The 22,723-nt window shown below is 56.6% G+C and overlaps 1 protein-coding gene across 3 annotated transcripts in view; it reads left to right on the forward strand.

The window, feature by feature from the left end:
• The window catches only part of CHST8 (carbohydrate sulfotransferase 8), a 128,448-nt gene extending 106,442 nt beyond the window's left edge, over positions 1 to 22,006 (forward strand). For all 3 annotated transcript variants that reach the window (XM_032390601.1, XM_032390602.1, XM_032390604.1), the window contains exons 3-4: positions 20,275 to 20,312; positions 20,886 to 22,006. In XM_032390601.1, the coding sequence (XP_032246492.1) occupies positions 20,275 to 20,312; positions 20,886 to 21,992 (1,145 nt within the window). In that variant the 3' untranslated portion in view covers positions 21,993 to 22,006. The remainder of the gene's footprint in view (positions 1 to 20,274; positions 20,313 to 20,885) is intronic.
• Positions 22,007 to 22,723: the final 717 nt, after the last annotated feature.

The following is a 22,723-nucleotide window of genomic DNA, read 5'->3' on the forward strand; positions in this document are numbered from 1 at the left end:
TGGGGAGTAGACTCAGAGGAGGTGCAGGGAGTATATGGCAGGGATGGGAGGAGAGGATTGACACCTGTGGGGAAAAGGGAAGGAAGCATAATTGGGCAGGGGGAGAAGTCAGACTGTGATGTAGCCAGCCACAATTCAGGACAACTCTGAATTGATGCAAGAGGTCTGAGCCTTTTTACTCCGCATCAGCCCATTTCTGGTTATGGGCAGCTCCCAGGAAGAAGATGCAGCCTTCGGTGAGGTGACCTTCCATAGCCTAGAGTGATCTCTGGATGGAATCTGGGTTGTGAGCCATGTCACTGTGCTTCCATGGTGGCCACAGTGCCCCATCATCCCCCAAATTTCATCTGATTGCTGCCTTCACCTCTGGCTCCCAGCCCCCACTCACCGGGCCCCTCTGCCCCATATGACAAGGATTGTCTGAGGCTTAGTTTGTGTGTGTGTGTGTCTGTGTGTGGTGGTGGTGGGGAGACAGTTTTTTCCAAATTGCTTTGCTTACTCCAGGATCATTGAAATTTAACTGTAGCTGATGCTATTGAATTCAGTTCTTTTTTCAGTTTGATAAAAGCTTTTTCCTTCCAGGTATTGCCATTTGGTTTTTGAGATACAAGCACGATCTCTGCAAAACTGAAATAGCATTTTTTTTTCCCCACATAGCACGTTAGGGTTCTAAAATATGTTCACACAATTTTTTAGCGATTTAATTGAGGTATAATTTATATACGGGAAAACACAGTCATGGAGAGCTTTGACAAATGTATACCATCACCCCAATCGAGATATACAACATCTCTCTCACTCCAGAACATTCCCTCATGCCCCTGCTCACTCAACAACCCCCCCTTTGTCCCCGTCCCCCAGGCAACCACCGATCTTATTCTGTCGCTAGAGATTAGTTTTGCCTATTGTAGAATTTGATAAGTGAGATCCTACAGTATGTACACTATGGTTTCTTTTTGTTCAGAATGTTTGTGAGCTTCATCCCCATTGTCAGGTGTATTGGTGGTTTGTTTCTTTTTTGTGGACAGGTACGTTCCGTTGTATGGAAATGCCATCCTTGGTTTATCTCTTCCCCTGATGGTGGGCATGTTCTTAGAGCTTCTTATCCCAGCACACCTGGACAAGGCAGTGCTGTCCTTAGTGAAGTGAAGGCAGGAGGTGGGACCCGTACACAGCCGTGCAGCCAGGCATGATGGGGCCAACAGCTACCCCGCACTCCAGCATCACTTAGCAAAAGAACCCTAGGAAACAATGATCTAGCCAGATCACTGGTGCATTTTGTAATTTCTTCCAAGGCATGTATTATTTTCTAGAAAATGCTCTAGGCATTTTCTTTGGATGCTACTTGAGGTAACATCCTGCCAGGCAGTATTAATCCTCCTTTTTAATTCAGGGTAATCGCAATTGAGGGGCTGAGCGGCAGAGCGACCGTTTTTGGCACATGCATGTCAAACAGACAATATATCATGACATCAGACATTTTGAGAAAATTGCTTTTCCTCCCTGAATGCCAAGTCATAAATAATTTCAGGCTGGGAAGAGCTCTGGTAAGTATGTGCTTGACTCCAGGGAGTGGCCTGTAAATAGTGTGAGTCCCAGAATAAAAAAATGAGTGGACAAATTTGTGGGGCCACTTGGAGTGTGGACCTTGGTATCAGTCCTTGTAGGAGATGCTGCGGGTGCGCCGCCCAGACCTGCTTTCCCGGTGGGTGTGCCCGGGCCCCAAGGCGGTGCAGGCTGCTGATGGCTCACAGCTGCACCCTTCATCAGAGGCTTGACCTCCGCTGACAGGAGCTGCCTCTGGAAGGTGATGCCTTCCTCCTGGAGGTGGTCTACCACCAGACACATAATGGCAAATGTGTTTTGGAGGCAAGGGACAAAGCCCTGATTGGTAGCATTCGCTCCTTTCTCTAGTGTAAATACTCCCACTGTGGTCAATTCCAAGCTACGTAGCAAAAATAGATGATGAGTTGCTTAGGGGTATAGGGCACATGCAAATAATAATATTTAAAAAGGCAAAAGAATGATTCGGGGCGCCTGGGTGTCTAAGTCGGTTAAGCGTCTGCCTTCGGCTCAGGTCATGATCTCAGGGTCCTGGGATCGAGCCCCGCATTGGGCTCCCTGCTCAGTGGGGAGTCTGCTTCTCCCTCTCCCTCTGCCCCTCCACCTGTTTGTGCTTGCTCTCTCTCTCTCTTCCTCAAATAAATAAACAAAATCTTAAAAAAAAAAAAAAAAAAAAAGGCAAGAGAATGATTAACACAGAATTCACTATAGTGGCTATCCCCGGTCAGGGTGGGATGGAATGTCTGGGAGGGGCACAGAGGGACCCCATGATATCGATAAAGCTCTGTTTCTCAGACTGGGTGATGAATACCTGAGTGTTTGTGTTCTTATTCTCTATACTTTATATGTATATTTTATATGTATACTTTATATTTCTTTACATGCATACTTTATACATTATGTATCTTCTTCTGCATGAGTGAAATGTTTCATGACAAAAACAATTCTAAGGAAACCCTTTAAGCTTTGAACTTGATGTCACCTACACAGACGGGGCACGGCTTTGTGGCGGAGACTGCAGAGGCAGAGTGAAGACTGCTCTGGGCTTTGCCTGCATCCACCAGCTGGGTGCAACTACCAAGTTCACAGTCCTAAGGAGTTCTGGGGTGGGGGAGAAGTGTGGTCCCTGGATGGAGATTGTCTTCTCCTCAGAGGGGCAGTAGGAGGAAGTGAATGAGGGGTCGTGGGGAGACTGCCCTGTGTGGCATCCCCTCCCACCAAGAACACAGGGGAAAGCTGCCCTCAGGCCTGACGCCAGGCCTTCCCCACCCCGCCCCCGCCACCCCCACCTCACCCAAAGCAATTCTTCTTTGGACCTGGAGGGGCTGTTAAATCCACAGCAGGCCACTGTTGGAGACTTCGCATTTGGCCCTTGAAAAATCACAGTCTAAATTGCCCCAGGCACTCTGCCCTGCTTCCCACCAGCTGTGGGTGAGCTTGCTGCGCCCTCTCCAGTTTTCATCACCAACCCCCCTTCCACACGCATGATGGCTGTGGTTCTGGAACTGGCCTGGCCCCACCGCGAGCCCCACAGCTCACGGGAGGTGTGGACTTCTGCCGCCAGATGGTGCCCCTTCAGCAGAACCTTCCTTCCCCGAAGTTCCTCTTCTGCTTGCAGCCTGGGCCGGGCTCCCAGCCGGGGAGGGAGACCTAGAGCATCCGGCCCCCACCCCCGGGCACCCAGAGGCTCTTACTGCGTGAACACAACCGGGGGTTCCTGCGTGTACCTTCACCAGGCCCGTGGGGTCCCGTGGTTCACACCGTCCTGTCGTCTGGGAGACACAGTGGTCTTTGGGTACAAAGCCACTGGTTTCTCATTGTAGAGATGGTGAAACCAAGGCTGCAGACAGATGACTCGCTGCTGGCCGCCGGCTCTTGGGGGGAGGTGGGGGTGGCCAGTGCAGGTGGGAGGAGGGACCTCAGCTCAGGCGACCGCAGTTGGGACTGAAGGCAGAGAGCAAGGAGAGTCTAAAGAAAGAAGTCAGGCTAGGAAGCTCACGTCCCACAGGTACGCACAGACACCTGAGGGCATCAGAGAAGTTCCAGAAGCTATTTCGGATAAGTCCTGGGCTGAGGCTGGAGGGAGATCCATGAGGAGAGTCCCACCCTGAGTGGGGCACACGTGGGGAGGAGGGGTCCTGAGCACTGAGTAGAGGAGGCAAGGGCAGCCCCGTCCCATGCTTAGCAGGTCCCTGTGGGACCCCCTTTTGCCACCACCAGCAAAGCACCACGAGAAAGCAGCAGGTGGAGAACAGACCCTGGGGCCAAGGACAACTGGGTTCAAATCCTGGCTCAGCCACTGACCAGCTGTGCACCCTTGGGTGGCTTAACCTGTGTGTTTCTCGGTTTCTTCACGTGTCCAGTTGGGTCAAAATGGCAGTGACCCCATGGGCTTCTGTAAAGGCCCAGTGCTGCAGGCTCTTTGCAGCTAGTGGGGACCTGGAATCCATCTCCTCGCCGGGGAAGACAGCTGGGTCAGCGTGAGGGCTGAGCCAGGCGGGGCTCTGCCCACCCGGTCCCTGAGCGGCCCCTGGGGATGGTCCCTCGGGTGGGTCCTGCAGCCCCTCCTTCGTCGACAGGCCAGCCCACCCACGTCTCCGTGGAGGCACTGGGGGCTGCTGTGGATGGGCGCATCTCTGTGAGGCCCCAGGCTGCTGAGGCAGGACACCTAGCCTTCTAGGCCAGGGTCACACTCCCGGGAAGGGGAGCGTGGCCCTTTGTGGAAGGTACAGTGCGGGGGCTCACACAGCACAGAAGGGTCGGGGGCATCACACCCATCAGGCGAGGGGCTGTGGCAGGCACTCTTGACCTCCATCTGTTCACCAGCTACCTCGCAGGAGTCCTGTAGGGCCTCAGGGCCCCTGTGAAGCCTGGAGCTGGGGCGAGTGGTGGTCCCAGGTCCCAGGTTCCCTGATGGGACTGAGGGACGCAGTGCTCAGAGACAGGCCAGTGGGGTGAGGCCTGGAAGGACCCAGACTCTGTGTCAGGCCTGCCTGAGAAGTGGGGACCCTCCCCGAGAAGGAGAGGCAGAGAGGTCTGGAACCTGAGAGAGAAATGCCCAAAAAAAGGGCGTCCTGAAGGGGATGGTGGCACTTAGGAGACCCTCTTGGAGTCCGTGAGTGGGGTTACGGGGCTCAACAAGGGTCGGGAGGATGCGTTCTTGAGCAGTGGCCTGTCAGGTGTGTGGGGAGGGTCACAGCTAAATTCAGTTTTTCCAGCTGCCTGCAAAACTAGATGCCCTCGCCAGGGGGTCTGGTCCCCAGCAAAGGCATGAACGGGGACAGACCTTTTCTCCTCAGAGTCTCTTGGTCATTCCTCTCTGGGGTTATCTGGGCCCGAGGGCCCGTCCCTGGGGAGAAGCTGGAGTCAGCATCTCCCCATGTCCTGAGCCACTCCTTTCTCAGTGCCCCCCACCCCCAGGCCTCCATCCAGGCCAGCCAGAGCACAGAGGCTCCCGAAAGAGATCACCACATCCCCACTGCACCAGCAGTCAGGCTCCTAAAGGCCCACCTTCTCAGTCTCCCTGTCAGGAGTCCAGAACTATTGATTCTCTTAATTGGTTGCTCATAGGACACCAAAGGAAAAAAACAGGCAAAGCAAAATCAAACAGGCTTTGTAGTTTTCCACAAGTCTGGGCACCAAAGACTCACGGTTCTCCCATGAGACCCCAGACACCAGGCGTCCACCCGCACCCCCCCCAGGGGGTGGAGAGGCAGTGGGGGGCACCGGCCAAGCCCCTCGGACCGAGCCTCCTGTCCAGGACAGCACCTGCCCCTCGGCAGCGGGCAGATGCGCCCCCAGCAGCCCCCGCAGCCTTCTAGCCATGCCAGGGAGGGCCTGAGGATTTCATTATGAGCTCCGATTATTATCAAGTACAAGGGGGAGTGGAGGGGACGTTATAAGCTCTCCTTTTAATAAGGAATCCCATTTCCTCTTGCATTTGGTTTTCTTGCAACAGATGCTGTTGCAGAAAATGGAACAAAATGGAAAAGATAAAAAGGCAAGTAATTAACTGGGCCCAAAAGCCTTCCCAGCAGATGTCAGGGACGGCGGGGCAGGGTGCCCAAGGCCCGCCCACCGCACCCTTGCCTGGCACGGCTGCCCGGCGGCTGCTTCGGGGACCCATATGTTCAGATGCTTCCCGGCTTGGCTTGGGGTTGGGGAAGCATGGAGCCGCCCCCCTGCTGTTCAATAACTGATGACCATTTTTCTCCAATTATACTGAAATTGAAGGATCCTCAGACTTAGACACCCAAGGAAAATAATTAGTGCTTCAAATGTTAATTGTGCTGAGATGTGCCTTTGCCGGTGGAGGCTGTCTGCAAGGGAGCATGCAGGAGGGCAGCCCTATGCAGAGAGGATCCTGCCTCTGCACCCCCTGCCACCACCCAACAGGCTGGCCTCCTCGGGAACCCCAGGCTGGGCCGCCCGAGGCCAAGAACCCGGTGCCCGTTCTCACCGGTGATGGCTGCGTGAGGCTTGTATGATCGCCTCCCAGGCCAGGCCAGGGGTCCCCAGGCACTGATGGGGCAGTCATGGTTAGAACGAGGGCCCACGGAGTCAGGTCTGGCCCGGACCCCAGCTCTGCCACCCTCCAAGCCGGCAGTGTGGACGAGGGCAAGACAGCCAACCTCTCTGAGACTCATTGCCCTCACGCAAACAGGGGTAGTCACACCAGCCCAGCTGAAATGCGTAACAGCCCGGAACTCGTCTGTATCTGGCCGTCTGTCCTCAAGCACCCACCAGGGCCCGCGTGAACAATTACAGAAGCAACGCTAGCCCTCCACAACAGGGCAGAATTGTCCTGTTGTGGGCAGTCAGGGGCCCCATTCTGGGCAGCCTGCTGCACCCCGAGCAGGAAGGGCTATAGGGGTCGCCCACACCCATCACCGTCCCACCACCCTGCGCACCGACTGGGGGAGAAACCTCTCCCCGCCCTCTGGAGAGGAATCCACCCTCCCTGCTTGTGACTTGGCCCACGCGTGCACCCCAGGTCCGTTCTCTGCGGAGATGACATGCCTAAGAGGCTTAGGCTCCTTTATGCCGCGTGTCCCAAGGAAATACACTTAGATATTCCATGTTCCGGATCCACCACATAATAAGATTCCTTTATCTCTTGTTGTCATGGGAAGTATATATTAACTGATTAATATTAATGTGTTGGCTGATTAATATTAATAACCGAACCGATTCCTACTTCACAAGGCAACGATGTTGATGAGCGCCGCAAAGCCCCGACAGCTGTCGGGTTTTGGCAGTTTCCCCGGGGAGATGACAGAAGTCAATGCTGACCCCCTCCGCTGCACCTCGTTATGGACACCATCATTAGCGGTGTCTGTCAGAGCTGGCGTGGAAGTGTGTTTGGACTCTGATTGTGGCAATTAAAATCCTTGCCATCCAAGACAGCATATTTTATCATTTAAATAGCATTTTCCATTCTCCTAACATATTTTCCCAGTAACATTGTTAAATTAGGTGATAAAAGGTTATTTCTTGCTTCTGAAGTTGAAATACGTTACCATTATTCCTTATCTGCCTGGAATTAGAAAGGTTTGGATATTATACATTCTAAAGGTTTCATTATCAAAATTTGCCAGACTTTAGAAAACATTTTTTTTTTTTCCCTTGTTTTAATCAAAGATGGACGGAGCTTTCTTTGTCTTCTGACATCTGAGATTGCTTCCAGTATTTGGTGGAAAGGGAAGGGCCATTTTTCGCCGCAGCCAAGGAGGTACCTCAAGGCTCAAGTGGGTCACTAGGGACCCCGGCTTACCTTCAGTTTGGAGCTGTCACCTGTGCCACCTCCAGAAAGCCAAAGACAGGAAGGCCTGAGTATCTTGTCCCTCTTGCCTACGGGGAAGGAACAACCAGAGGCTGCACCTTTAGCCAGTGGGGCTGGCCTGGAGCCTGTCTGTGGCATGTGGCTTCCCCGTCCCAGTCTCCTCTCCAGCCACCCACCTGTCCAGCCCTAGCGCTTGCCTGGCCTGCATCTCAAATCCTTTCCTCTGGACTTCGAACCATCCACCCACAACCCACCATCCACCTATCACCCTCTCCCCATCCATCCACCCACCCACCATCCACCCAGCCCAGCTGCCGTCAGTGTGCCCCCCACAGGCCATCTCCCCATCACATCTGACATGGAAGACCTCCCCACACAAGATCCCCCCCACCCACACCTCCCAGTAAATGTGCCATGAGCAGGGGCCGGGGCCGCACGCCTGGTAATGGCTCACTTTCCCCTAGTGCCCAGCATCCCCGAGTCTCCCTGTATCATGACTTCTTAGAGGCAGTGTCTCTGATGTGGCATTTTTGGCCGTGGGCTCTTGTAAGAACACATCTCTGCCTGAAGAGGAGAGAACACGGGCCGGTCCCAGATGTTGGGGGCATGGGTGACAGCGTCTCTGACATTACTTCGGCCAAGGGCGGGTGCTGGGGAAGCAGAGCTGCCAGTTTCTTCCTGAACTTTGAGGTTGATGTCAGTGTTCCTCTGAGCTCCTCTCAGCTGGGTGAGGTCTCGGCGGAAAGGGTTCACTCTGTGCTGATCATCGGAGTGAGAGATGCCAGCCCAGGGGCACCTGTCTGCAGCCAAGTGGGTCCTCATTCGCCTGAGGAGCTCAGCCCGGCAGAGCTGCCCTCACCTGGCCAGTCCAGGTCTCTCCCCACCCAGGACAGGGCTGCCGACTGGAAAATGGCCTCAGTATATTCCAGAAGCTGTCCCGAGCACAGAGGAAAGGTGTAATCCTCGGGAGGATTCCTTGCCCTGACCTCGCGCTCTTAATTAGGGGTGCAGCAGGGCAGACAGTGGTTGAAAGCTGGAAATACCGTTCCCAGGAGGTCCACCCCCATGCGCCGTCCCCAGCACCCAGGATAGTGCCCTTCCTGTGCATTTCCAGCGCTTCCAAAATCCCTGCCATCTCCAACCACAAATGCTCGCAAAAAGCCTCAGGCATTCAAAACCTGCTGCATCTTGTTCATGCTGCCCACCGCCCACACCTCCATGTGTCCTGTGCTCTCCCTGCCCCACACGTGTCATTACACAGCACCCCTCACTCTGTAACCACCTCCCCAACAAGCAGAAAACAAGCTCGTTGCCATTGTAAGCATCCCGGCGTGATTTATGGCCATCATCACAATATTTTGTTTGGAGCTGTAAACCTCCAGACATAAATCAAGTCATTAGAAGGAATGACATTTAATCCTGCAGAAGATGCCTCGGTGGGCTGAGCAGCCCTCACCCGGCTAGAGAATCATTCATTCTAGAGAGGCCGGCCCCATACACACCTCCACGGGCAGCTCCGCGTCTGCACCACACACAGGTGCGGCAAGCCAAAGGCACACGCCGAGCTGCTTTTGTTTCTTGGAATAGCATATTCACGACCGCAAAGAGATGCCCCAAACACACGCCCGGGAATCCAGACAGGCGTCTTAATTCCGCAGGAGAAGCACGCAGCCGGGTGGGGCTGTCCGTGCCCGTGATGGCTCGCGTCGTCCTGAGACCTGCCGCTGGTCGGACTTCAAAGGAAGCAGGGAAACAGCTCAGAACTGTCTTCAGCTCTCCTTGGACAGAGACCCCCACCACTTGGGAGCAGCCATTACACAGGACCATATTCTATATGCGAGACCGGAGGGTCTAATTTCCAGAAGACACCTGCTGAGCTTGAAGGGGAGGTTCAGGGACCTCAGAGAGTGCCTTCCGGGAACCCTGCACCCCCACCCTGCCCCGGCAAACAGCATCGGGCTCCCCGCACATGGTGCCTCTCATAGTTAAGGAGGCATCCCCAAAATGCTGGAGAGGGGAGGGGACTGAGGGTCTTGGCTGAGGGATCGCCTTAAAGACTTTGGCAAATTCTCAGTGCACATGACAATTGTGAAAATTCCGGATGACATTTCCAGGGTTTAGTTCTACTTAATATTCCTGTGCTCAGAGCTAACGAGGGTGTTGTTATGCGGCGTTACGTTGGCTGCGTGTTTCAAGGATGTCGGAAGTCGTAGGGCTGGGATGCGTGGCTTGTGTCTGGACAGTTTCTACCCACACTCTGCACTGTCTCCAGCTGAGAGCTTCTCCCTGCAAGCCTTACCCAAGTCTTGTGTCTCTGGGTCCATGTGGCCTAACTCAGGGCTGGGTCTTTGTCCTCTATCAGCCCCTCTGTCCGCCTGGACCTCCCTCTGACAGCATGTGGGGGCACAGACATTTTCCTGCCCCCCCCTCACACCCCGACTCACCAAGCCCTGCAGCCCTCCTTCCCTTTCTCCTCTCCCTGCGCTGCCTGAGCTTAGGCGCCCCATCCCTCACCTGCATTAGGATGTAAGAACCCTACCCAGTTTTGCCCTTCCTTTCCCACTTGCCTCCAGAAGGACCTTTGAATATACAGCCGCCGGGCCCCTCTGGCGGGGGCGGGGAGGGGGGTGTGTGGGGCTGGGTGCACAGGATCTGTGAGTCTTTGAGTGAGTGTGTGATGCGGATATGGAACCCAGCCTAGCCCACTGTGGTGGGGCAGTGAGAGGAGAGGATGTTTCCTCCCCAGGATGGCCTGGGGGTGCTGTGGTCAGGCCACAGCCAGCCCACTGTGGCCCTCTGCTGTCCAAATCCCAGGGCACCGGGCTGGGCAGAGCCAAGGGCTGGCAAGCCAGAAGGGAGTGGAGGTGGGTGTTGGCTAGATGTCCAGGGACAGTGGTGTCCCCACAGTCAGCATCCAGCAAGGCGAAGATTAATGCTGTACTCCAGGCCTTACCCTTCAGAGAAGCTGGCCAGAGGCTTCCTGAGCTGCTGGTGGCCCGGTCCTTGCCTGGATCTGACTTGATGTTCAAGGGGCCGGGAGTCCCCTCTCCTCTCCGATGTGGACTACAGCTACCCAGACCTGTGGCAGGGGCTCCCGGGTGCTCCAAGCACCCGCAGGCCTCCCCTCGCAATCTGTGATTCGCTAGAGGCTCCGTTCTGCTCAGGGGCACGCGGGATGACCCCTGAAATGCAGTTGCCATTCAGAGATCTCTGTGGTACTGGAGGAGAGCCTGGGGCTGCAGCTGCCTGTGCACAGAGCTCAAGCCAGGCGGGGAGGGAGGGCTTGCTGCCCAGTCTCGGGGCCCCTCTGGGTACAATCCGTGGACAGTGGTGACCACCCGTACGCGGCCTCTGGGACGCTCTTCCAAGGATTGGCGCATCCATCCCAGAACCCCTGGGCAGCCCCTTTGCAGTCCCACCTCCAGGAGCCTGCCTCCCCGGGGGGGCCTGGAGGGCCTCCCTGAGGACAGAGCATCTCTGGCCACAGGAACAGCTGCTGGGGACTGGGGTGCTTCAAAGAAGCATCGGCTAGAATCGATTTACTTTTGTGGCTCTCGGGGTATGGAAAGCAGCAGCTGGGACGGGTCTGACAGCCACAGGCCAGCTCAGTAATTGACGCCCCAGCCGGAACGACACATCCTGAAACCAGCTGGAGCTGGACCGATCATTATCTTGTGCCTGGGCCACCACACTCATGAGGCTACCCCACCGGCGGCCTCTGATGGCCTGACTGTCACGGGGCTGGGCCAGGCGGTGTTGCTGGCTCTTTCCCTGCAAACAGGCTGCCCCCCACTGGGGCCACCTCAGCCTCAGGCTCCAGCATGACCCACTCGTGTTTTATTTCTTGGAAACCTCCAGTAGGAATTCACCAATACTTAAGCCAAATTAGGCCTCTGATGGCCGAATAGGAGGAGTCCCATTTGACGCGGCCATAGCAGCCCAGAGCCTGAGCGGGGGCTCCCTGTGGGCTCTGGACAAAGGCAGACTCAGGCCAGGCCCGCTGCCGGGGCTGCAGGTGATTGGCTGCCGCTGGCCTGCTTCCTGTCCTCTGAGAAGGGCCAGTCCTACCCCCTCAGCGGGCCCTAGACAGCCACGGGCCGTGGACCGTGCTCCTGCACACACATATGTCTGCCCCAGCTCATCCCCTTCTCCCGCATCCTCCATCTGCCCTCTGGACGTCTACACTCGGAGACCCATCGGCATCTCAGACTCAGTGAGGATCTGCTCCCTTACCCAGGACATGGCACCAGCGTCCCATGGCTCAAGCCAGAAACCACAGTCTCCCTTACCCTGCTCCCAGTCAGTCCCCAAGTGGTACTGGCCCAATGGCAATGCAGAAACTGGCTGGTAGCAGCCCACGAGGACCCAACCCCGTTTCCCATCAGTAGTGTTAAACATCCACCAGCACACCACCCTGTTGATTCTTCCTGAAATCGTCTTCACGTCTTCCTCCGCATTCCCCCATCAGCAGCTGCGCCCGGGCCTCAGACCTCTCCTCCCCGGACGGTGGCAGCCACCACTGACCCACCGGCCTTTCTGTTTCTGTCTTCAGCTCTTCATCTCAGAGTGGTCCTTAAATTCAAGATAGCTCCCAGCTCAAAGCCTTTGTAGACTTCCCTTGGGCCTTAGGAGATAAGATCAGGTGTCTGTCAGGACCAGAGGGCCCCTTGCTTGCTGCCCCCGCCGGCCTCAATGGTCCCACCATTTCTTGACACCCTTCAGTCTCTATGTCCCTTCATCCCATAAGGCCACCACCTTCTGCCAGGAATGCCCTCATTACCCCCACGTGCCAGTTAACGGTCCCGACCTTAGGGAGCCCTCCCCTAGTGCCCGGGGCTTGCTGCCATCCCTACCCCACGCTGTCTGCTGCTCACCCCATTGCTGCCACCGCACATGGAATTACTGTCCGGCGCCTCAATTCCCCGCTAGACCGTAAGCTCCACGAGGGCAGGGGCCATGACTGTCCCGTTCATGGCCAAGACACTGTCACCAGTGTGTAGGACGGTGCCAGGCACACGCACGTGCTCCGTCTGTGGAGTGAGTGGACAGACGCTGTTGCCCAGCACGACTGAGCTCTGCTGTCTGGTCTTGCTGCCGACACACGGAAAGAACACATGAAGGGAGGAAAGGCATGACCCGCTCTAAGCCATGTGCCATGTGCTCTCAGAAACTGGATACCGGCGTGAACACACACGCTCCCCACCCAGAGCACGCATGCCACGTCACGTGGCAGGATGCAGGCACAGAGAAGTAGGGTGATGCCTCCCCTCGGTATGCATGGTGTACCACGTCGGTTCCATGTGACATGCACACTTGGAGGTACAGTGCAGTGCATGGCACCTGTGTGCGGGGGCCCCACAACCCCCCCAAACATGGTAGGAATCACCCCCAGGCTCTGACAGAGGAGAGCTTTGCAGCAGGAGCTGGGGACCCCCTCCCTTGTGCATAGGCGGGCATACTGGGGGGGCAGGGGGGATGCGCGGGGACATCCCACCCCCCAAGTGATGGGCAGATGGGGGGCGGGGAGCAGCAGGACAGCTGTTGGGTTTGCAGACCGGCTAACCGGCTGGCTGGCTGACTGACAGGCAGCTCCAACGCTCCACTCTGACAGCTGCAAGGGAATTCACAGCCAAGGCTGAGCTGACAGGGAACTACCCCGTTGAATCGTGGATCCTAATCACGGAGGCGAGGGAACGGAATCGCTAAACAAAACAAGTAGTGGTCAGAGCCGTCAGGAGCCCATCAGCCCGAGACGGGAAGATTCCCGCTTCCCTCCTCTGCAGACAGGCCCCAGAGTCCCCGAGCTGGTGCAGGAGCTGGGCTCAGAGAGACTCAGCTGCTTCGAAGGTGACCCGGGGGTAGGAACCCGGGGAGCCCGCAGCTTTGCTCCCATGGGCTCTTTCTGTGCCAAGCACTGTGCATGTTTCATTTGAACATTTATGGACGTGCAAGATGAGTCTTTTTATCCCGTTTTACAGATGAGGGAACTAAGGTTCGCTGAAGTCAAGGGATTTGTCCAGGGTCACACAGCTGTGCTCTTGCTCTCGTTTCTTTTAAAATATAGGACCCCTCGTTAAAAGCTGTTACTCAGAGAGGAGTCTCCAGGCGAAGGGAGGGAAAGCCCCTGCTCTGGTCTGGGCCAAAGATCAGGGACTACTGTGTCACCGCACCATGAGTTTGGTTGTCTCCGAGCCCACCGCACAGGCTGTCCCCTGGGCCTGGGACAGCAGGTGGGCACGGCTGTGGCTGTGGCTGGTCTCCAGGCCATGCATGAGCCTGAGCAGGGAATTTAATGAGTTGGATTTTCCTGCCATCACAAGTGAGAATTTAAGACCCTTTGGTGAGGCTCCTTCCATCTGAATTCTGTGCCTGGAGTCCAGGCTGCCCGCTAATTGCTGAGTGTGTTTAAACTTCAGTTTTGCATCTCATCTGCATAAATTAACAACCTGCCCAGAGAAAGGGAGCAGCTCACGATGAGGCATCAGAGGCCGATGGGGGCAGCGGGGTGGGGGGGTTTGCCCCTCAAAAGGGCAGAGCCTGAGCTGGTGGGAGGAGAGCCAGGGCGGGTGTGGCCACATGGAGGCCACAGGCCCCGTCCTGGTGCCCCACGGTGGCAATGGGAGGCAGCCAGTTGGGTGCATCGTAGATCTGACCGCACCACCTGGGTGGGGGTGGACAGACCCCTCAGCCCGGGCAGTTCCCGTCTGCATCTTGCCACTCGGCTGGCAGCTGCTGCCCAGACACACGGACCCTTCCCCAGCTGCCAGGCTGAGCTGGAGAAGCTCCTCCAGGGGCTGGCGGTCTCCAGCCGGGACCCTGGGTCCACCCCTGCTGGGAGAAGCCCATGCCCATCCTCACTTCCAGGGGCAGCTCTCCGTCCAGGCAGCATCAGCCTTTTCAAGAGCATTTATTGGGCTCCTGCTGTGTGCCAGGCCTGTTGCCAGACTGTCTGACTCAGACGAGACGTGGTCCCCGCCCCAGAACATCGAGAACTAACACGATCTTTCACTACTGATCAGATCACCCAGCCCAGTTGGGGAAATACTTTCTTACCTCTTCCAGGCTGTTCCTGGCCCTGCCTCCAGAGTGCTCTGAAGTCACATTACCACCACCCCCCACCCACCGCCGCCGCCGTGTTATGGGTTGAACTGTGTCCCCTCACCCAAATTATGTTGGAAGTCCCAACCCCTGGGACCAATGACTGTGACCTTATAGAGCCTTTGCTGATGTCATCAAGTCCGGATGAGGTCATTTGGGTGGGTCCTAGCGCAAAATGACTGGTGTCCTTGGAAGAAGAAGAAAAGGCCCACAAGGGAGGACAGCCATGTGAAGAGGGGAGCAGAGGCTAGGCCTCAGTGGTCACAAGCAGGGAACATCTGGGGCTGCCAGAAGCTAGAACTAGAAGCTGTGGTGGGCACACGGCTTTCATTTCAGACACAGCCTCCAGAACTATGAGAGGATAGATGTTGGTTATTTTAATGGCTTCAAATACCAGCTTTGTGGTACCTTGTGACTGCAAGCCTTAAGAAGTCAGTATACCCCTTGTGATGGTGAATTTTGTGTCGACTTGACCGAGCTATCATGCCCAGATGTTTGGCCAGATACCAATCCAGATGTTACTGTGAAGGTATGTTTTTAGAGGTGATCAGTATTTAAGTCAGTAAGCTTTGAGAAAGGCAGATCACCCATAATGTGTCAGAGAAAAGCCTAAGGTCCTCCAAGGAGGAAGGAATTCGGCCTCTAGGTGGGCCCTCAGCCTCAACCTGCAACGTCGACTCTTCCCTGCATCTTCAACCTGCTGACCGGTCCAGCAGGTTTTGGATTTGCCAGCCTTCCACATGAGCCGATTCCTTAAAATAAATTCCCCCTTCCCCCTCCCCCCATATGTGGATCCTAGTCGTGGAGGACTAATTGAGCCCCTCCTTCAGAACCCTTCCATGCTTCCTGTGGAGTGGGGCCTGGGCGTTCCCTCGGGGCTTCCTCCCCTGACCCCAGCGAGCAGCACACCCTCCTGGCTGCGTTTCTCCTGCCAGCATCCAAGCTTCCCACCTTGCGGCTCACCAGCATTGTGTGAGGACCCGGACACCGCCCGGCCGTTCAGGCTGCCCCCTGGACCATACGTGAGGTTCAGGAGCTGCTTCTTTCTAAGGAGGACGTGACATAGCAGAACAGGGCAAGGCTGCTCATCTACCAGATGCACCTGCCAGGGAATCTGGCTGGGACCAAAACTTTGTATCTCATACGTGGTGGACACCAAGATGCAGTGGGGGCCTCGTTTTCAGTGTCTTCCCCACTCAGGCCAGCCTGAAACCCCTGGAAGTTTCCTGGCCTGATGGGCAGCATTAGTGGACATGTGGGGAGACAGCACAGATGGTTGTGGCCACGCAGGCTCAGCCACCAGAAGATCCAGGACATGGAAAAGGAGCCAAGGAAACGCAGTTGGGGGTAGCTCTGGGGATCCAAGAACCACAAGCTGAAACTGCACAGAGCAGGGACTGTGGGCTCACACCCATGATGACCCATGTTGGCCCCTTCCGTTCTCTGCCATCTGTTTCCCTTTGCGGGTCCGACTCCTTCAGGACCGTCCTACCTGCCTCCAGGCCACAGTGTTCAGAGCAGCAGGACCCTCTCTCCATGATCAGGGCCTGGGGCTGGGATTTGAGCAGCCAGAAGAGCAGTCACACTCCTCAAACATGGTCAACCGAGGGCTCATGTGGCACCTTCCAGCCCTTTCTAGGAACTTGGGTCCTGTTTTTGACCCATGTCAGTGTTGCCAGTCTACACAGCCTGAGCCTCAGAGGGTCCTGGGCATCAACGATGGGGGCTTTTGAATTGAACCCAGCAGGTCTCTCTCCTGTGACTTGGAGAGGAGTAGGCAGCAACCCTCTCCCCAACAGCCCACGTGCCTCTGAAGCCCCCTCCACAGTTCTGCCCCAGACTCAGGCTGCACAGCCTAATTATAAGAAACTGGCCACACAGGGGCTCCTGGGGGGCTCATTCGGTTGTGTCTGACTCTTGATTTCGGCTCAGGTCATGATCTCAGGGGTCCTGGGATTGAGCCCTGAGTCAGGCTCAACGCTCAGCGGGGAGTCTGCTTGGGGATTCTCTCTCCTTCTCCCTCTGCCCCTCCCCCAACTCACACACACTCGCTCTCTCTCTCTTTCTCCCTTTCTTGCAAATAAATAAATCTTAAAAAAAAAAGAGGAGTGCCTGGGTGGCTCAGTTGGTTGGACGTCTGCCTTCAGCTCAGGTCATGGCCCCAGGGTCCTGGGATCGAGCTTAGGGTCAGGCTCCCTGCTCAGTGGGGTGTCTGCTTCTCCCTCTCCCTTTGCCCCTCCCCTCTGCTTGTGCTCTCTCTCTCTCTGTCTCTCAAATGAATAGATTAAAATCTTTAAAAAAAAATAAAGGTGATGTGTCAGTTTTCCGTATTTATGAAAAAAAAAAAAGAAAGAAACTGGTCACATACACCATCATCAGCCTTTTCCTCCCCTTGGCAGGTAACCAGTAAGCTTTTCAGCCAAACACTCTGAAGAAAACCCTGAGCCAATGAAGAGTTCACAGTGTGGCGCCCACTTGGCAGTCCCAATAACTCACGCCTTGTTTATTCTCACCAATGCTCACTCTTATCATACAGCATGTGTTTCAACCACTCTGCAAATGTCATCTGTCCAGAAAGAGAAAGCGGTTGTTTTTTTCTTATCGTGCAGGGCATGGAGCTCCCTTACAGATTATTAACATTATGTTGAAAGGAGAAGACAGGTAACTCAGACGCCGAACATGGAGCATGTACATGACTGGCCTTGGGATTCCCCTGTCGCAGGGAAGGGGGGTGGGAGGCAGCGGAGACGTGTGGTGGCATTGGTGCCATCGGATGGAAAAGGAGGCTAGGGGTTGTGGTTTATGTTGTTCAGCAAGCCCACTGTTTCTATCTAGGTTGCGCATTCATCTGAGGGCTTGGGAGGGGCTGGTGGTGGTTATATTGAAGCCGAGTCCCTGCCGCCCCATAAGTCCCCCCCCATGGTACCAATTCTGGTGGCTCCTGGTGGTCCTATGTCCTCATGTGTGCCGCAGAGGTGGGGGCCCTTAGCTGTCTTTCCCCGGCACTCCACAGAGCTGTCCAGAGTGCTGAAGTGCAGCCCACTGGGCATACGCAGACCCCGTCCTCAAGGCACCCAAGGCTGCAGACCTTCACTTGCTCAGAGCTAGGGGTGGGCTTTGCTTTGGCTTTTATCCAAGCAGTGCATCGAGGAGTAGCTTCCTCCACAGAAAAAGTAGGGACAGTGGGCCCCTGGCAAGAAGGGGAGCATGTTACATTTCCTTCATTAAGTTTCTGTCTTTATTCCAAAATGGCATATGGGATAGGGTCAATCTTTGCCAAATGAGCTGTAATAAGTTTAAAGGCCGAGAACGTACAGCCTTTGGCAAATTCAGGCTCCACCTAAGGTCTGTTGTTGGGTTTTCCACAAGACTTTTTCTTTTCAAAGGGGGCAGTTGCAGCCAGGTTGGCTTTATTGGGTAAAAGTGGCCAAGAGGTCAGAGATGCCCTGAGCCCCAGGCTCTGTCCATCAGGAATGTTCTCTCCAGCCTTCAAGTGGACCAACCTGGAAAACCTCTTGAGGCTCAGCATCCTTCTGTCCAGTCTGCACAGATAAAAAAGGACAGGCCCCACGGCCCACCACCCTCCAGGCTGTGAGGACAGTGCCAGGAGGTCACAGCTGTAGGGCTTGACATCTGCCTAAGCACATCCTCACCCAGCTCCACTGGCTGGCAGGGTGCCTTTTGTGAGTGGCTCCTGAGTCCCACTCTTGGCCAAATCTGGCATGACTCATTTGCTCCAGAAAATGAATATAAATAAGCACCACCGTACCTTGACAAGTTGACAGGACTGACAAGCAGAGTAAATTCCTGTATCTGAGACTCTGAGGAGGAGAGGTGATTTAACAGAGCCAGCTGCCATCACCAGAAGAAAATAATTAAGGAAACCCAGCAGCGTGGAGGGAAAACTGAGTGTGCAGCGGGTCCCTTCTGCTGAAGGGATCTGTGATGACTGGCTGCAGGAGGAAACCCTCACATGCCAGAAAGAAATGGGCTCAAGAAGCTCGTGCAGGGATGAGGCAGAGCAGGGGAGGGGTGGCCAGCAGGAAGGAAGTAAGCTCTGGGCTGAGAGGGGGACCCTGGTGAGGGGCTCCATTCTAAGAGACTCCTGTCTCAGGCCAAGTACCCACTGCCTGCACCCCATACCCTGAGGGGGGCAGCCGGTTCTACATGGAGCTTCCCCTCAGTCTCCATGGAAGAGTCTGGAAGCCTTGTTTCAGAGTTCCTCCATATGTACACACATATTGCCCGTAAGCTTGGGAATGCCCAGGAAGTTATGGACACTCTGTCCTCTGCCCGGAGAAGGGCACACCCCTGTTCCTAGCCCAAAGGGATCCAAGAAAAATATTGCAACAGAAGAAAGATGCAATGTGCCCAAGTTCCACTTTTGCTTCACTTTTGGAACTCGAAGAAGTTCCCAGGAGGCTCAGGGAATGTAGGCTTTCCATCCCAGGGCTGACCTTGCATCCCCCCCTCCTCACTAGCTGGAGAGTGAAGCAGATGTATAGGCACATCCTCAGACTGACCAGTATGAGGCCAGGGTCACAGCAACGGCTGAACCTGTAAAACGACCTCGTGGAGAAATTGCCAGGGCCCCCAGGGTCAGGGACTGGATGTCCTCTCACCACCTGGGTTCCAGCCACTGGACCTATGCCAAGTACACTGAGACAGCAGGGGACAGGCTGGGCCACCAGAACATCTCACGCACACAGCCCGAACAGCCAGAACTTGGCCAGGTGTGCCCCGTCCTGCCAACTGGAAGTTCAAGCCTTCTCTTTAAAGGGTAGCTGGTGCTGATTGTGATGGTGGCTTTCAACAAAGCCTCAGAGTAGAAGCAGCCACTTACAGGCACCAGAGCAGGAAGAGCCCCTGGTGCCTCAGTGGCCAGGCAGGGATGGGGGAAGGAGGCCAGAACTCCTAAATAGGTTCCCCCAAAGGAAATCATCTTGTTTTACTAGGACCTCCCCCAAGACCAACCAGAGTATGAAGCGGAATCCTCCCATCCAGCCGAAGGTTCACTTCCCAGAGCTTGTTATCCTGGGTGACTTCGGCCCCAGCCTAGCTAAAGGGCCTCCTTGGGGGGAAGAGGGAACATCGTGGAGTGTGGTCAGCAATGCACTGATCTGTCTCCATCTCCAGTGACAAGTGCTTGCCGGACAGTCACTCTGTGCCTGGGCTCTGCTTAGGCCTTTGCAGGAGACCGGGGTGAGCAGGAGGTGGCCAGCTCACGCCAGAGTCCCAGGGCCAGCTGAGTTGGCCAAAATCTCAAAGTACGTGCTTAGGTTAGGGGACTTCCCAGGGCAAATAGGGAGGGAGACCCCAGTCCAAGGGAAGGAGTGTGTTCCACTCCCAGGCCTGTGCGTGCGGAAGTGTGGGTGTGAGTGTGTCATATTCCGAGCACAGAAAGTCCACATCGATTAGAGCAAGGGCTGAGCCAACGGGCCATAGAGAGAGGATGGACAGAGCTTTCCGAGGGTCCTTTCCCCATGACTTAATGACAGCGAGGTTGCACGGGGGCGAGGGGCGGTGCTGTGGGGTTCCCGGCTCTTCCATGGAGCAGGCGGCCACCTTTCGAGACCTTCCAGGTCATATCAGAAGGTGAGACACTGAGAAGCCATCATCAGCTGGGAACCAGTGGGACCACATCTTGCTGCACTCCCATTTTCCATATGGGTAGGGCGGTGGAGGGGCACTCACACTGAGCCGTGCCTCCCTGAACTGAGCCCAACCCAAGTGCCCTCCAGCCCGGGGGCCCAACCGTCCAGAGCCTGTGAGCAGGTCCTTGGGAGCCACGTGGTACTTCTGTCACTAATACTGTCCTCTCTGCTTTTCAGGAATAAAGTTCAGCATCAGGCCGCAGCAGCCCTACAACGTGAGTTCTGAGAGTCATAAATCTCCGCACCGGCTGCCTGGGGAGAGTTGGGGAGGGCAAGGAAGAAACTCTGGAGCTCATGTCGAATCCATTCTTGGAAAGAAAAACATGCCCGGTCCTTCCCAGGAGCCCTGGGAACAAAGCCCAGGGCTTTGGAACCATGAATGTCCCCTTCCTGTTAGCTGGCGGCTTTGGACTTGTGCTAATAGATGCGGTAAATCTGAGCCAGCCTCCTCGGGCCGCCAGCTCCCTGCCGGGTCCCGCGCCACGCGGAGGTTCCTGGGAGGCCTGCGCCATCTCGTGGCTCAAAAGACCCTTGCACCTCTGGCCTCAAGACCATGGCCGGCGAGGGGTGGGGGCCTTTGGGGACTGGACCTGGGCTCAGGCCAGAGGGGTCCCATCCCACAGGGTCAGCTGGTCTCCTTCTCCCTCACCCGGAAAAAAAATCTCAGGCCACAGAGGGGGCAGGGACCCCGGCCATAGTGAGGGCCTGACCTGTGTGACCCTCAGTGCCCCGCTGATAACTGTCCTGCCCCCCCCCCCCCCCGATAACCATTTCTCTTCTTGCCCCAGGACCTCCCACCAGGCAGTTCCCAGGATGGTGACTTGAAGGCACCTACGGAAAAGGTCCCCAGAGACTTGTCCAGCCGGGCCCCGAGGGGCTCCCGCCTGCTGGTGCCCGACCGGCCTCAAGCCCAGCTAAACGTGGGGACCCGGCTCCGGCCCCGGCAGCGCCGCCGGCGGCTGCTTATCAAGAAAATGCCGGCTGCAACAGCCATCCAGGCCAACGGCTCGGCCGGCGCCTTGGCGCGGCCGGCACCCTGGGCCCCCGACGGCCACTGGGTCACCCTGCACCACAGCCAGCAGGAGCGCAAGCGGGTGATGCAGGAAGCGTGTGCCAAGTACCGGGCCAGCAGCAGCCGCAGGGCGGTCACCCCCCGCCACGTGTCCCGCATCTTCGTGGAGGACCGCCACCGCGTCCTGTACTGCGAGGTGCCCAAGGCGGGCTGCTCCAACTGGAAGCGGGTGCTCATGGTGCTGGCGGGGCTGGCCTCATCCACCGCCGACATCCAGCACGACACCGTGCACTACGGCAGCGCCTTGAAGCGGCTGGACACCTTCGACCGCCAGGGCATCCTTCACCGCCTCAGCACCTACACCAAGATGCTCTTCGTCCGCGAGCCCTTCGAGAGGCTGGTCTCCGCCTTCCGCGACAAGTTCGAGCATCCCAATAGCTACTACCACCCCGTGTTCGGCAAGGCCATCCTGGCCCGGTACCGGGCCAACGCCTCCCGGGAGGCCCTGCGGACGGGCTCTGGCGTGCGCTTCCCCGAGTTCGTCCAGTACCTGCTAGACGTGCACCGGCCCGTGGGCATGGACATCCACTGGGACCACGTCAGCCGGCTCTGCAGCCCCTGCCTCATCGACTATGACTTCGTGGGCAAGTTCGAGAGCATGGAGGACGATGCCAACTTCTTCCTGAGCCTCATCCGGGCGCCGCGGAACCTGACCTTCCCCCGGTTCAAAGACCGGCACTCGCAGGAGGCGCGGACCACGGCGCAGATCGCCCACCAGTACTTCACCCAGCTCTCGGCCCTGCAGCGGCAGCGCACCTACGACTTCTACTACATGGACTACCTGATGTTCAACTACTCCAAGCCCTTTGCGGACCTGTACTGATGGCGGCGGGGGGGGGGGGGAAGGCAGCTGGCCACGGGCAGCCCAGCCCCACGCACCCGCACCTGTCCACGGGGGCGTCCCACGCTCCGGGGACAAGAGGAGCCGTGACTGCTCGGTGCCGCTGGCCCTACGTGGGGGACAGAGGCCCGGGCCTTGGATGGGGGCCTCTGGCCCTTGTCCCATCCCCACTTCCTCACTCTTCAGCTGAGGAAGATGCTGGGGGTTGAGCAGGACCCCAGGAGTCCCAGCTGCAGACACCCAGCTCAGCTAAGAGTCAGGATGACCAGGGAATTCTGAGGCCCAGAAGACGAGGGCCCCAGCGGTGAGGGACTTCCTGCCGTCCCTTCGCCATTGCCTTGTACCAAACCACATGGTTTGCAGCTTTTCTATGACCCAGGGGGGAGGTTCCCTCGGAAGGAGGTTCCAAATAAAGCACATGGTTTCCAGAGTAGCAGTGTCTACCCTTTGTGTTGGAATGGGAACACATGGCCCCTTCCCTCTGCTGTGGGGGCTCTTTCTCCCTCCCCAGGATGGCCTGAGCCAGGCCTCTGCAGGTCCGGCTGCAGGAAAGGGGGGAGCGGCCTACGTGGGAGGGGGAGCGGAGGACCCAGAGGCTGCAGCACCCCTGGCTCAGGCTCCTGGGGCCAGCACTCGGTCACCTGGGGCCTCTGGTCTCGGTACCGGCCCATTTATCCTGAAAGGAGAAGCTCGACCTGTCCCTGTGGAGGCCC

The sequence above is a fragment of the Phoca vitulina genome, unplaced genomic scaffold (genome assembly GCF_004348235.1).
Source record: "Phoca vitulina isolate PV1807 unplaced genomic scaffold, GSC_HSeal_1.0 scaffold58, whole genome shotgun sequence".
Lineage (NCBI taxonomy): Eukaryota > Metazoa > Chordata > Mammalia > Carnivora > Phocidae > Phoca > Phoca vitulina.